This window comes from Propithecus coquereli, unplaced genomic scaffold (genome assembly GCF_000956105.1).
Source record: "Propithecus coquereli isolate 6110/MARCELLA unplaced genomic scaffold, Pcoq_1.0 Scaffold90, whole genome shotgun sequence".
Taxonomy (NCBI): domain Eukaryota; kingdom Metazoa; phylum Chordata; class Mammalia; order Primates; family Indriidae; genus Propithecus; species Propithecus coquereli.
Window position 1 is genome coordinate 3,919,354 of NW_012155285.1, and position 14,194 is coordinate 3,933,547.

The 14,194-nt window shown below is 36.5% G+C and overlaps 1 protein-coding gene across 1 annotated transcript in view; it reads left to right on the forward strand.

Annotated features, from left to right (window-relative positions):
* The window catches only part of LOC105826662 (24-hydroxycholesterol 7-alpha-hydroxylase), a 111,112-nt gene that overhangs the window by 974 nt on the left and 95,944 nt on the right, over window positions 1-14,194 (forward strand). Inside the window, exons 2-6 of the mRNA XM_012664665.1 lie at window positions 2,643-2,778; window positions 4,630-4,804; window positions 6,262-6,411; window positions 7,694-7,787; window positions 11,181-11,296. Coding sequence (XP_012520119.1) covers window positions 2,643-2,778; window positions 4,630-4,804; window positions 6,262-6,411; window positions 7,694-7,787; window positions 11,181-11,296 — 671 coding nt within the window. The remainder of the gene's footprint in view (window positions 1-2,642; window positions 2,779-4,629; window positions 4,805-6,261; window positions 6,412-7,693; window positions 7,788-11,180; window positions 11,297-14,194) is intronic.

Here is a 14,194-nt window from a genome sequence, read left to right on the forward strand (position 1 = left end):
GTCTAATAAATTCATATGATATTAATCACCATTATATATTATATTAATAATACTTTCTGTGGTGACTCATTCTTCACATAGGTTCCTATCTAGTTAGCCCCATTTGTAGAATAATTTTGTACAAAGTAGCATTATATATACCACTGATCATTTACCTTCAGAATCACTGAGATTCCAATTTAGTAAAAAACTTAAGAGAATATTGAAGAGAATGAAGATGAATATAAAAATAACCTAGAATATCGCACCAGAAATAAATACTGTAAAGATTTAGTGTATTTATATTATTTTGGCCTTTTTTCTGTACATTTACATACTATTCAATAAACAACAAGCTAATATTGTAATGATATTTTATGTGCTTTTGAATTTAACATGTGAATAATTTTCCCATGTTCTTAAATATATTTCTGAATCTTCTTTTTAATGACTACATATTATCATATGAGGATATAATAGTTTACTTAAATCTCATGAATTGTGTATATAGGTGGCTGCCAACTTTTTTTCTTTATTTCAACCAATGCTTTAATGAGCATTCCTGCATGGGTGTGCGCACGCATGCATGTATGTATTGTGCGGTTGTATATTTTGCAATTATCTGATTGTTTCCTCAGGATAAATTACTAGAGTAGAATTGCCAAGTTAAAGGACTTGAACACTTAAATTGTTTATATTAATGTGTTACCCTTGGAAAGGGATGTAACAATATACACTTTTTATTTTACTTCAAGTGCATGGAATTGCCTAGCTTTTCATATCCTGGGCCACACTGGATGTCATAATTCTTTATAACTTTTGCTAGTCTGATAGATGAAAAATTATATTTCCTAAAGAAATAATCCTTTGTCTCCCACAACCTTCTGGAGACATGTGAAGGGTCATTGTGGTGATGGAAATATTCTGCATCTTAACTGTATCGATCTCAATAGTCTGTTTGTGATATTGTACTATGGTTCTGCAGGATGTTAATACTGGGGAAAACAGTAATGGGTACATAGGATGTCTCCGTAATATTTCTTATGATTGCATGCTAATCTACAATTATCTCAAAATAAAAAACTTCATTGAAAAATACACAAGCATCACTTCTACAACATACTGTATGTGCTTGCCTTCATGACACTGTGGCTGCTGACATTGCACAAAAAGAAAGAACAAAAGGAAAGTAAATAAACAAAAAAAACCCCACTGTTAGCAGAATTTATAACACTATGCATGACCATTTTTCACTGTCCAGTTGTATTGCCACATGTCAGCAGTTATCTCGACTATTCAATATGCTTGAACTTGTTGGTGTATACTTGTGGCCAGGGTGCATATAGATATTGCAAAAGGCCATCTTCCTAATGGAAAATTAAGAATTTTCATTTGAACAAAACTTTAAAAAACAATAAAAATGATTCATCTTCTAAGTGTTGATAACAATTGTAGAAAGGGAGTATTGGGAAGCAGTGTAAGTGTCTGGATCACTACTATGAGAAAATGGGACTTTACTTTTGAGCATTCCATGACTCTTGGGCCTATAGTTACCTGGTAGTAGTCAACAGTGTGTGCCCTCTTCTGGGGAGAATAGAGATGACTGATAGATACTGAAGTAGTGATGAGTCTAAATGATGTTTTGAGATATTTATAATAACTGTAATGAGATATGAAACTCTGTTAGTTTGTTTTGATGATAGACTCATGGGTAAGATTGTGGTTTGTTGCCTATGTTCCCAATTGAAGAAAATGCTAAATTATAGTTAAAGGTCAATGAAAATGATGACACATTTTCCCCCAACAAGGTCATGGACCCCCTGCAATCAAACCTTGTGCTAAACTATGTTTGTAGGCTGCTAAGAGTGATCTGATAGAGAGGGGAAATTAATGATGTAAGAGAGAGAAAGCACAAGTGTAGAACAACGAGAAGGCAAGAGAGCATAGGATCTATTAATATGACACAAGGGAAGGGGTGTGGGCATTTCACAGGGGCAGGAACTTCCATCCGTGTTAACAGGAGGGAAGGACGGAGAAGGGTTCACATGCGTACCTTGCAAGATTTGGTGGTGAGATGAGGCTGCTCTTACTTGATTGCCTCCATTTTTCCAGTGAGTTGCAAGGCAGGGACACTATTTCAGAGAGGAAAGGGGTGGGCAAGGTGTTCAGGTGAAATAGTCATTTTGGAAAGAAAGTGACTGTATTAGAAAAGTATATAGGATTGCAAGACATTTTTGAGTGACTATGAATTTCCTATAAAGCCAGCTGGCAACTTTGTATCTTTTTCTTGAGCAATATTGAGCTATAGGTTGCTTATAAGCCTACTGGTATCTTAAAAACAATATTCAAATATCACAATGTTGATGTACTTTCTGATTGTTTTTTATAATTATTATTTTCTAATTATTTCATACTGTAAGAAAGTAAGGTACAAATAAATAACATGATCAAAAAGAACATTATATATTAGGACAGAACAAATTAAGATTTATGTAATTTAGATTTGAGTGAAACAGTCAAAATTAATAATGAATTACCAAATATAATCATTTTTCTCTTGACTATAACTTCAGCGTTGGGGTTCTTGAGGAAAACTGTCTTAATATTACCCATGGCTTAGAAATGCTTACTAACATGATCTGTGTTTATGTGTTTTATTTTAGTATGGACCAATATTTACAGTCTTTGCTATGGGAAACAGAATGACCTTTGTTACTGAAGAAGAGGGAATTAATGTATTTCTAAAATCCAAAAGTGTAAATTTCGAACTAGCAGTGGAAAATACTGTCTATCGTACAGGTAAAGGATATTTTAAGATAGCTCATTTGAAATACAACATTGGAATCCAAGGGTAGTTTTACGTAAAAATTATATACTCTCTCCTCTATCCAGAAGGATGGGGGTCCATTGTTTTATTCTTGAGGGAAGGCTAGAAGGGAAAAAGAATATATGATGAGTTTGGTCATTGGAAAGCAAATTATTGGCAGCCTAATACATTTAGATTTTTATTACACGTAGGAAAGAGATAAGGTTACCTCACTGATGTTTTCTTTAGAAAGTGTGGAATCTGTATCATGCTGTAGCTCCCAAGATATGGCTAACTCTGTTTAGCTGGTGTGTATACAGTGTTCCACAGGCTACAGCTCTTGGCCTGATTACATGTTGTTACTCTGCTCCCTGAAAGTAAAATTCCACTGCTTAGTAAGCCCTTTACTATGGCATTTCCTGACATATCCCACAGGGCTGTTAAGGTAAGCAGGGGGCTTGGTTTGCCCTTGCACAAATTCTCCATCCTCAAAGACTGCAAGATTGTACTGGTTAGCATGTTCCCTGTGTGGTTGTCTGTCTTCATTTCTTCCTGGGATGCAAATGTGTGTGCTGGTGCCATTTGTCCTTGTGAGAATGCAGAACTGGTTCATTTTGTGCTTGGTTCTTTTCTCTGCTTCCATAATATTTGCACTTGCTTCTATTCCCTATAGCTTCTTTTCTCTGCTTTCTTTCTTTCTTCTTTGGTTCCTTTCATGTAACCTCTTGTGCATTTCTTGCTATTAAGACAAAAAAGTTTGTTTTAAAAGCTAGCGGTGATCAATAGCATGATTTTTTTTCTTCTGAGAAAATCACATGTTGGTTAAATTCTTTGACTATTTAGTGCTTCTTTATATTTGGACTATGGTTCCAAATCAAATAATACAAATATTTTGAATGCTTTTGATCTGTATAGTCACATATCCCTTCAGAAAAAAATACACCAACCTACCTATCAGAAGTATATGGAAATAAGTTATTTCACCTCTACCTCCCCTGGGGACTTTTGTGTGTAAATATTTCTATTTAACAGATGAAATATGTTAACATTTACTATTGAACCACTTCCCAATTCTTCCCATCTATTCCCCCATCATAGAGAAGATGTATGCTCAGGAAATGTAAAAATTACTTTTAATTAACTTAAAATGTAACTTACACGTAATAGGATGATGAAATACAAACTACAAAAATTATTTTTTGAAAAAGTTACTTGAAAGATAATAAAGATAAAAGAAAAATTAAAGAAATAAGCTAAAAAAAGAAACAACCAAAAATACCTCACTCATAATCTCGCCACCACAGCCTAACCAGGAGTCTATATCATGGAAGGAGCATGAATACTAGTATAAAGGAAATGGGGGGGTCAAAACTGTTCCTGGGGTTAGGAAAGGCCTCCTGGGAGAAGTAATATGCAAGAAGACACTTAACGGTAAATAGAAATTAGTAGCTTATAGGTGTGGGGGTGTGGGAGTGGGGGTGGGGGTAGAGATGGGGTGATAAAGTAGAGAATGTTCTGAGCAGACAGAACAGCTTCTGAAAATGCAGGGATATGTAAAATACAATATGTTTTCAATATACCTGGATTTAGAAGGGGAAGGGCTGGAAACACTAGCCCTCTTAATCAACCGTTATAGATCATCCCTTAAAGTGAATTACCCCTTAGACTTTTACTATCTCATGGTAGACTTTGAATCTTTATCTACTTTTATTCACAGGAGGTGATTTTATGTGCTTGGAAGACTTTGGCTCTAGTCCTTAGTGACCAAATAGTAGTAGAGGTATATTGACTGTATGCTTCAAGGAGTTGTTGCTTATTTTGAAAATAATTTTCTTTGTTTATAGCATCAATTCCAAAGAATACCTTTTTAACACTGCATGAAAAACTCAATGTTATAGTGAAAGGGAAAATGGGGACTGTCAATCTCTATCAATTCCCTGGGCAAGTGACGGAAGAATTACATGAACAACTGGAGAATTTAGGCACTCATGGGACGATGGACCTGAACAACTTAGTAAGGTAAATAGATAAATAGTTGCATAGTATGATTTAATCTTGCCCTTTTGGAATAAAGAGATTTTAAACCTTTATATTAGACTTTAGAAATTATCTGGTGGAGTAACGAAATCTGCCTAACTAGGCTTTAAAGAGATTATTTTAATCTTTCAAATTCTAATTAATGGGCAATTTTCAGTTTAGCATTTCTATTTTATGATTAGCAAATAAGCCAGTTCAATCATTATAATACATTTACAGTAATTTCTCTTTAGTAATTCCATACAATTGTGCATACTCTACATGGATTTACCTCTTATAATTGTCATGCATCCATCAGAATTTTGATAAAACATTCAATGCAATTGGTGATTATTAGAACAAGAGGACATTGACAGGATAGGGGAGAGAATGGAATCCTAAAGTGGATGACAAGGGTCCAGGAGGTAATTGTGAAATTTAAAAAGGGGCAAAGGCAATTTCAATATGGGCCTCAGAACTGAGCCCCAGGATCCTCCAAAGAGACAGGGAAGACGGGAAAGAGCAGAGAGAGTCAGCCACGTTGTGAAACTTTCTGGAAAAGTTAAGGGCTGGGCAAAGGAGCCATGAGAAAAAATTTCCACATGTGTAAGGAAATTTGGTAAATTAAAGTTACCCCAGGCATTCTTCCATCTCAGTGGAATCCTGTTCAATAGTTCTGACTTAGAAAACAGAATAATAACATTTAACATTTTATTAAAGGTCCAGAAACTGGAGGAGGTGCAGGGTGGGGAGAAGAAACAACCAAATTTAAAAATTTGCTAAAGCATGCCCAATCTCCACAACAAACAAAGCAAATTCTTAGATATTTTTGAAACTTGGGGGAAGGAGATTCTGAAGGGATGGTAAATAAAAATTAAATAAACAATATTTAGTGTTGCTAACTGAGGGCGTGTTGATAATCTTTGATATTCTTTTTCTTATAGATACCACAGTAATCATTTTATTCACTTACAGTAAAACTTATTGGTGATAAACGCTATATTTCCATATGCAATAGCTTGAATTTATGGAATCCTGTGAGAAATTAGGAAACTTGGTGACTAATATTGCCCTTGATTCTTTGGTTACTTTTTGTGCTGCTGTCTAAAGGCATGGACTATATCTTAGCTATTGTTATTATTTGCTAAGTAAATTCTTGTTGAATTATATTGATTCAATTTATTTCTGTTTATCATATTTGTCAGGGTCTAATATGCTTGCTTAGAAAGCATTTAAAAATCTTCAGATAAATAAGACCATAATTTCAGTTTTCCTTGAATTATCTAGACCACAGTAAGCAAATATTAAAACTTAACAGTGACTTTTTCCCAAGAGAATCTGTCACATATTATCTACCCCTAATATCTTAATAGCACTATTAAATAATGCCCTCTTTTGTATCCTGTGCCTTTCTTCTTTGGTCTTTGGGTCTGACTTTCCATGTGTTTCTGTTTTTGTAGGCATCTCCTTTATCCAGTAACAGTGAATGTGCTTTTTAATAAAGGTTTGTTTCCTACAAACGAGAGGAAAATCCAAGAGTTCCATCAGCATTTTCAAGCTTTTGATGAAGGTTTTGAGTATGGGTCCCAGATGCCAGAATATCTCCTAAGGTAGAGAGTTGTATAATTAATTCGTTGACTAAGTTCCTCTTAGAAATTCATACATTCTGTGATTTCTCTGCTCTAAGTATGTATGATAACAGCAATTTAAGTAGGTGAGAAGTTGTTCTTATGATCTATTTTTTTTCCTTTGGGTGTCTGTGTGTGAATTGAGGGTAGAACTAAAGAAGAGAGATACACTTCTTCCTTTTTCTTATTTTGATGAGCAAAAATAGAGAGAGAGATGGGATTAAGAATTTATTTTGTGGCCTTTTATTCCATTTACAGCTTATTATTATCACATTCATTACTACAGTGCTACAGTTTGGATCCATGCTAAATCATCCAGTGTGAGCAGTCTGAGAGTCAGACATTATTATCCTCATTCTCTCTGAGGCAGAAGTGGGTGTGATCAGATGTATTTCTCACAGTTGGCTGAGACAAATGTTTGCAAAGTGGTTCACATGCAATACAACTGCATGATTTTTAAATTTCTTGGCAGTTGCTCTATGTCTTACTCCATTTGGGCTGCTATAATGAAGTATCGTAGACTGCATGGCTTATAAACAACAGAAAATTATTCCTCACAGTTCTGGAGGCTGGGAGGTCTGAGATCAGGGGGCCACCATAGTTGGGTTCTGGTGAGGGTCACTTTCAAGGTTGCAGACTCCCAACTTAGCACTGTGTTCTCACATGGGGGAAGGGACAAACAAGCTTCCTTGGCCCCTTTTATAAGACACTAATGCTATTCATGATGGCTCCACCCTCTTGACCTAATGACCTCCCAAAGGCCCCACTTCCTTATACCATCACATTGGGGGTTAGGATTTTAACATATGGATTTGGGTGGGCGGGGGACACAAATATTCAGATCATGGCAGTCTACAATGGAAACTGGTAAGAAAAGATTAAAAAGATTATAGCCAGTTTGGTTTACCTGGTTTAAACTCAGCAGTTGGTCGCCATACTGGGTTTTCATCCTCGCACAATTTCCAACAGCCACAGTAAAAGCAGACCAAGCAAGTCGTGGGCCTGTTCTTTTATTCATTGTCAATCCAATAGGAATCCAAACATTTATTTACAAAAGACACTAAAAAGTGTTTACTTCATCCCCTCGATTGTCCTTGTGTAGTAATGATTCTGATGGTAGACCATTCATGACATTCTACCTGAAAATGAAGAAGAAATTTGGATATGTAATTCTAATTCCACAGACATTTCCTGCTTTTATGCTGTGACCTATTATTCCTAAAGTGCTTTCAAATCAATTTTTATATATTTTTTTCTCATGTAGAAACTGGTCAAAATCTAAAAAATGGTTCCTAGCACTGTTTGAAAAAAACATTCCAGATATAAAAACATACAAATCTGCAAAAGGTAATTCCCTGGTAAGTACTTTTTCCCTTTTGTTGCTAAAATATATCGGAAGAAGATAGTAATAAACTGATTGTTAAAACATATTTTTGCTAAAAACCATTAAGATTGATTAGATCCCATTTTTATGCCAAGCACCGTACCAGACATGTTTAGATATATTATTTTATTATTACATCCTCACAACACTGAGGTAAGTATTAATCCTATTCTACATAAGGAAAAAACTGAGACGAAATAAACACCAAAAATAAAACACAATTCTGATATTCTTTACTGATTTATATATTATCATCAATAATGTTAATAGTGACAAATGGGAGTAATGGAAAATTAGGGATGGAAAATAAAGCTCTACAAAGTAGACTTTATTCTTGATGCCACTCCCACTATTGTTGGTCTCTTCAAATGCAAGGAGGTAGAATTGTATAATTTTAAAAGCAAGGCACTAGGAGTCAGTGCCCTGCATGTTATTCTAGATCTATGGTGGTTCAAATGTGATCCATAGACCGACAACACCAGCTTCACCTGGGAGCTACTCAATTGGAGACTCTGGGCAAGAGCCCGGCAATCTGTGGTCCAACCAGCCTTCCAGGTGGTTCTGATGCTGGCTTCATGAATGGGTCTCAGACCTGGCTGCCCATTAGAATCGTCACTAGGAGCTTTGAAAACTATCTGATGCCTGAGACCACCCTCAGAGACTGGGTTTCATGTGGTCTGGACTGCCTTGGCTCAAAGCCAATCACCAGTTGTGTGACCTTGGGCACAGTACCTACCTACCTCTTGGCCTCAGTTTCCTCACCTGTCTCATAAAGTTGTGGGATTAAATGATGTAAGTTTTATGAAGTATTTAGAACATAGTAAGGACTAGATAAGAGTTTATCATTGTTACCATTTTTACTCTTTCAGTATTTAAAGATGACATCAAAAGTTTTCATTTGTTTTTAGTTGGACAGCGAGTGTCATAAACAACTCTGCTTGAAACTAGAAAAAAAGATGGCCTTAGAACAAAGGAATATGTGAATGTTTAGGTATCTCTCTCCTGAATAAAGAGAACAGAAAGCTACCCTGGAATGCCCTTCATTGACAAACTATGTTTCATCTAACATTTCTGTTTTAAAAACAACCCAGACAAACACACCTTTTTCTTTGCATTATTTTCCAGAATTTAGGGGCATGAGCATATGTGTATAAAATGTATACCCAGACAGATATGTAATCTATGAGCCTAGTAAACAGGGTTTTTAAATCCCCGACTAAAATTCCCTACTGATAATAGCTCTAGAATAATATTTATTTTTCTTACTTTGAAGAAATGAGGAATTTTAAATAATAGGTACTCTAACTCCTTATTTGAGTAAAGACAGAGTTTGAACTTTGCTGAGGCCAATGCAATGTTTAAGACTTTGAGAGAGAATTCAGCCTGAACATTCATGAGCAGTTTAATTTCAGTTTTTAGGGTATCGCTTCTCTGTTTTCTTGTAGCAATGTTTACACTGAGCTTATGTTTTCACACCCCATTTTTTCAAAACATGTGGGTTAAAAGAAATTAAAAAGATTTTGTTGTCTTCTGCCTAAGTAGATTTCAATGGCCTAATGAAGCATAAGACTGAGTAAAAGTTGTCTCGTTTTTTAAAAATATATACACATTTTATCACATCATAAATGTAAAATGTGGTGATTTCTTCCATGTTATTATAGATATATATTAAACTAATATTTTCATTTAAAATTATGACTGCACGACAACACAGCATATCAAAATAATGAAATACATCTGTAGGATTTTCATGACGTGTAAACTTTGTCCTATAACCACATGCATTGTAAGTATGATAGAGACCAGCGGTAAATGAAATTCATATCTAAAGTATTTTCAATTCTGCTGATTTCTTTTTACAAAAACAATAACAATGAGACATCAGGTAACATTTATGAGGTGTTTACCCTGTGCCAGGCATAGTTTACACATTTCACAAAGTAATTTCTTAATTTCTTTTTCACAATAACATTAATACCAAAAAAACCTGGGGATTATTAAACCTAGAAAGCTGGGGATTATAGTAGTCAATCTCTCTTGAAAAATTACATGCCTTAGTAAGTAACAGCAACAGTCTCTATTTTATCATGTGTTTTCTATGCTAGTGTTTTAAAAGTTATTTTCTGAGTCAGAGGATCTGAAGCAAAAACTACTACGTTATGATACAATGCAGTTCTCTTAATTCCTAGTAGGTCAAAATTAAGGTTTGTGTCTCCAATGGGGCAGTATAACAGAGTGGATAAGAGTGTGGGCCCTGCAGCCAGGGCAAGGCTCATGGGATTGGACCCCAGCTCACCATCTTCAAGTTGTATGTTCCTGGCAAAATTCCCTAATTCTTTGTGCTTCCGTTTCCTCATATGTAGTGATGAAGGTAATAGTATCTGCTTCTTGGAGTTGTAGTGAGGATTGAAATGATTTAAATACTTGTCAAACACTTACCCTTAGCAAGCAGTGAATAGATATTGGCTCCCATTATTTTTATCACCTAGACCCAAGTTGTTTAAGATTAAAAGTACACCAGTAACTTAATGAAAATGCTATAGTGTCTGAATTTCTTCTCCATGATAGGGAGCGAACCATTGGCAAAGGCGAATCTAGGGAAACCTCCCCATGAAGAAAATGTCTTAATGGAATTTGTATGGTGACCTGGGAGTAATCATAGTAGGTGGCCCTGGATGGGCCCTCCGCTGAGCTGCCACATTAAAGTCAAATGTCGATACTCTGCATGGTTTTAGAGTATTGCAGTATTTATAATATACTGCAGTTCTCTCTCTCATGGTATATAGGCTGAGAATCTGCATGATGTGTGGGGGTAGGGTTTCTCCTGAATGTTCCAGAGATCTGTGTCTCTGTGTTGCTTGCATTTTCCTAAGAGCAGAGGTTTATTAAAAAGAGGATGGGAGTGGGAGGAGAAAGAAAGAAATGAAAACAATTTACCAATACACTTTGGCAAGGCAGAGATGCAAAGTGAATTCTGCCCTCTAAAAGGTTTTGTTTTAAGCACTTTATAGGTACTAACTAATTTACTTGTCACAGCAATTCTATGAGGTAGGCACCGTATTATGACCATGTTAAAGATGAGGAAACTGAGGCACAGACAGATTAAAGTAACTTGTTCAAGTTCATCCAGCTCTTAAATATCTGAGCCAGGATTTGAACCAAGGCAGTAAGGCAGTTGATCTCCAGAATCCGTACTCTTAATTACCGTGCTGCTTGTAAGTATGTGAATCCCTTAGCATGCCTCAACTGCAAAGCCCAGGAATGACAGGAATAATATATTTGTCTTAAAGGAAAATGCATGATCTTTTGTTTATTAACATTCATCTTTGTCACATAGTTACGGTTTGACAATATTTCTTTTGAACAGACATTATTTCAGGCCGTGATGGATATCGTAGAGAAGATAACAAATGAACAAAACTGTCCCAATTATGGGCTCTTAATGCTTTGGGCTTCTCTGTCTAATGCTGTTCCTGTAAGTATGTTGGTAAAATATGGCTTACATTGCTGTCTACTGTCCTTGATTTTTTTTTTCCCTTCATTTTTCTTTCTTTTTTTCTTTTTCTTTTTTTTGGTAGTCCTTTCACTTATTATGTGGAAGAAAAAAAACTATAGTGGATTCAGTTGTGAGATAAACATCAAAACTGAATACGTAATGAAATCTGGTTAGGTTATTATACAAAGGAGGCAAAGCAGAGATCCAGAGTGAATTCTGTGTAACAGCATGAAGGAAAAGCTTGCCTTCTGAAAGGAGCCAGTTGTGACAACAGCTTTTTATGGAGCAGTTTCCGTGTGTCAGGCAATGTGCTTAGTATTGGTGCTGAAAAAATGAAAAAGGGTTGGTCTCAACCTTTTATTTGAGAGAGAATAGGTAAGTGGGTAGTTCCAGGTAGAATTGGGCTTGAATCCAGACACACCCAGTCATAGCTATAGAATCTCGTGGCAGTAACTTAAAATCTCTCTGCCTCCATTTCCTTATTAGTAAAAAAGGGATAATGGACACAGAACTCCTAGGATGGTGCTAGGACTTGGGTGCTCGATAAACAGTAACTCTCATTTCTTCACAAAGTAAATGAGGTAAGACCAGCTGGTACCAATGAACGTTAGCTCTTTCTCTCCCTCGGACCTGTTCTTCTGTGCACCATTCCCATCTGCATTACTTGACTCTTTGGTCCTGTAAGCTTCCCCATGAATGGCGCTGGTGAAATTGGAACTCTTAATACTCCTAAAGAGAGCAGAGACTGTTTTTTGACTGTTTCTTTTTTTAAAAACTGTCATGAGCTAGATTAGAGCACTAAGATTTGTCTGCCACTTCATGTTCAATGCATACCAGTTTCTGGGTCAGGAGGCTCTCACATTAGCCTAAGCTGCTACTTATATTATCTGAAATTAAAGGGTAACGTTTTATATATGGATAGATTTGTTTTTTACTAAACAGGAGTGCTCAACCCATCTCTAATGACAAGTGTGGTCATTTTTCTTCCTCTGTCTTCTAACAAGTAGAAATAAAGAAGAAGTTTTAAGTATTATTTATTTATTCTTCCTCTCAGGCCTGGGTTGTTAAAGGCTTTGTAATTACTGATATTCTATTTTCCCTTAACTTGTTGTAAAACTTAGTGGGTAAAGAGCAGAAACAGAAATTCTCGCCTCTCTGCTCAAATGTATGTCAGCCAGTAGAATATATATTTCATCTGGCATGGTCAAGTAAAAATAGTCTAATCCTATTCCCTTCCTTATGTACCACTAATGTCATTATCTGACTTTTCTTTAAATAATTTTCTTGGAAACTGATTAAGCCATAGCAAAATTGAAAAGCAAACATCAAAACAACTCCCAAAGCAGCAACAAAACAACCACTCCTGTCAGAGGATTAATTTTCAAGATCCCATTAGAAACATCCCCCGGAAGAAAGCCACACAAAGCTCCATTGATCTGACACAGGGGAAGTCAGTTCTTTGGAATTTGTTCCTGGCACTGGTCTGAAAGGATTTAAATCATTCATTTCAGAAAGGAAGTGTCTGATGATTAGAGAAAGTTCCATCTTGCTGGCTTTTGTTGGCACCTCCAAGAGGCGGCCTGTTGTGCAGGCAGAGACCCTGGAACGGTCAGAGTAAGGTCCAAAGCCAATTCCCAGCACTAGGGGACAGTGGGTCAATTGTTTACCTCCCCAAGCCTCAGTGTCCTCATCTGTAAAATGGGATTAGTGCTTTCTACCTCAAAGGTTAGCTGTTTCAATTATTTTGGTAAGAAATGGAAAGTGGCTAACAGTACCTGGCTCAACAGAGGTATTCAATAAATGTTAGTTTTCTTCCCTTACAAAAATTGTCTGCCTAGTTTCAATCAATCATTACTTTCAATGACCCATTAATAATGAACGTAGACTATCGTGGCTTCCAAATGCTCAAATGCTTGACTGCTCAAAGGCTCCTGGATGAGAGTGTCCACTGCTGTCCTGGGTTTTGTGACCTCCATCACTGCTGAGAGAACTGCTGAAGCCCTGCAGGGGTGTAGGTGGCAGGGCCTGTCCTTTCTTGGAGCCCAGATCACATCCTTATCTCCTCTCTCCTAATTTTGTACTCTGCCTCAAGGCCTGTGAGACTCAGGCTCAGGCTTCAGATGGGCTTGGGACCAGGTCACTGCATGCTCCATTATGGTCTAGGTAAACTTTGGTAGACTGGCCAAAATATTAACCATAATTCATGAAGTTATTTCTAGGGGAAAACCATTTCTAAGTTCTAAGAAATTTCTGACTGCCAGATGAATTCTTTAGAACATTTCTCCAAACCCATCTCAAAACTGACATTTTGCCTTTTTTATCAGCTATTTCTCTGAAGTTCTTTCTAAATACTTTCAGTTGTGATCACCACCCCATCCAACTCTCAACTCTCACGGCATTTGTTGTCTGTAACACGTGTTGGTGCATTCATTTTCTTGTACATTTAGCTATTTTTTCTTCCAGTGTGTATTCATATCCCCAACTCAATGTGAAAGTTCTCTGGGCAGGAACTGTCATATACATATTTGTGTGGACCATGATTGGTGGAAGACTGTCTGGCATGTTATGGAGACTCCTTCACTATTTGTAAAATCTGTTTTGGAATGAATAAATTAATGATGTCGAAGAACATGCTCAATTCATCTTCTCTTTGACACAACAAACACAGAGCTTTCCTCCTTATCCCTTCTCATCTTTGTTTTTACCTCCCCAAACAATGGAAAGGCATTGTGGTAGCTGCTTCTGCAGTTCAATGAGCCAGATGGTTCTTCTTTATTGTGTCCGGCTATGACCATGGACTTGACCCCTTTGGCAAAATACTAATGGGTATTGCTGGGAGCAGTTTTTAACTCCTTTCCCAAATGTGGTTACACAAAGACCTCAGC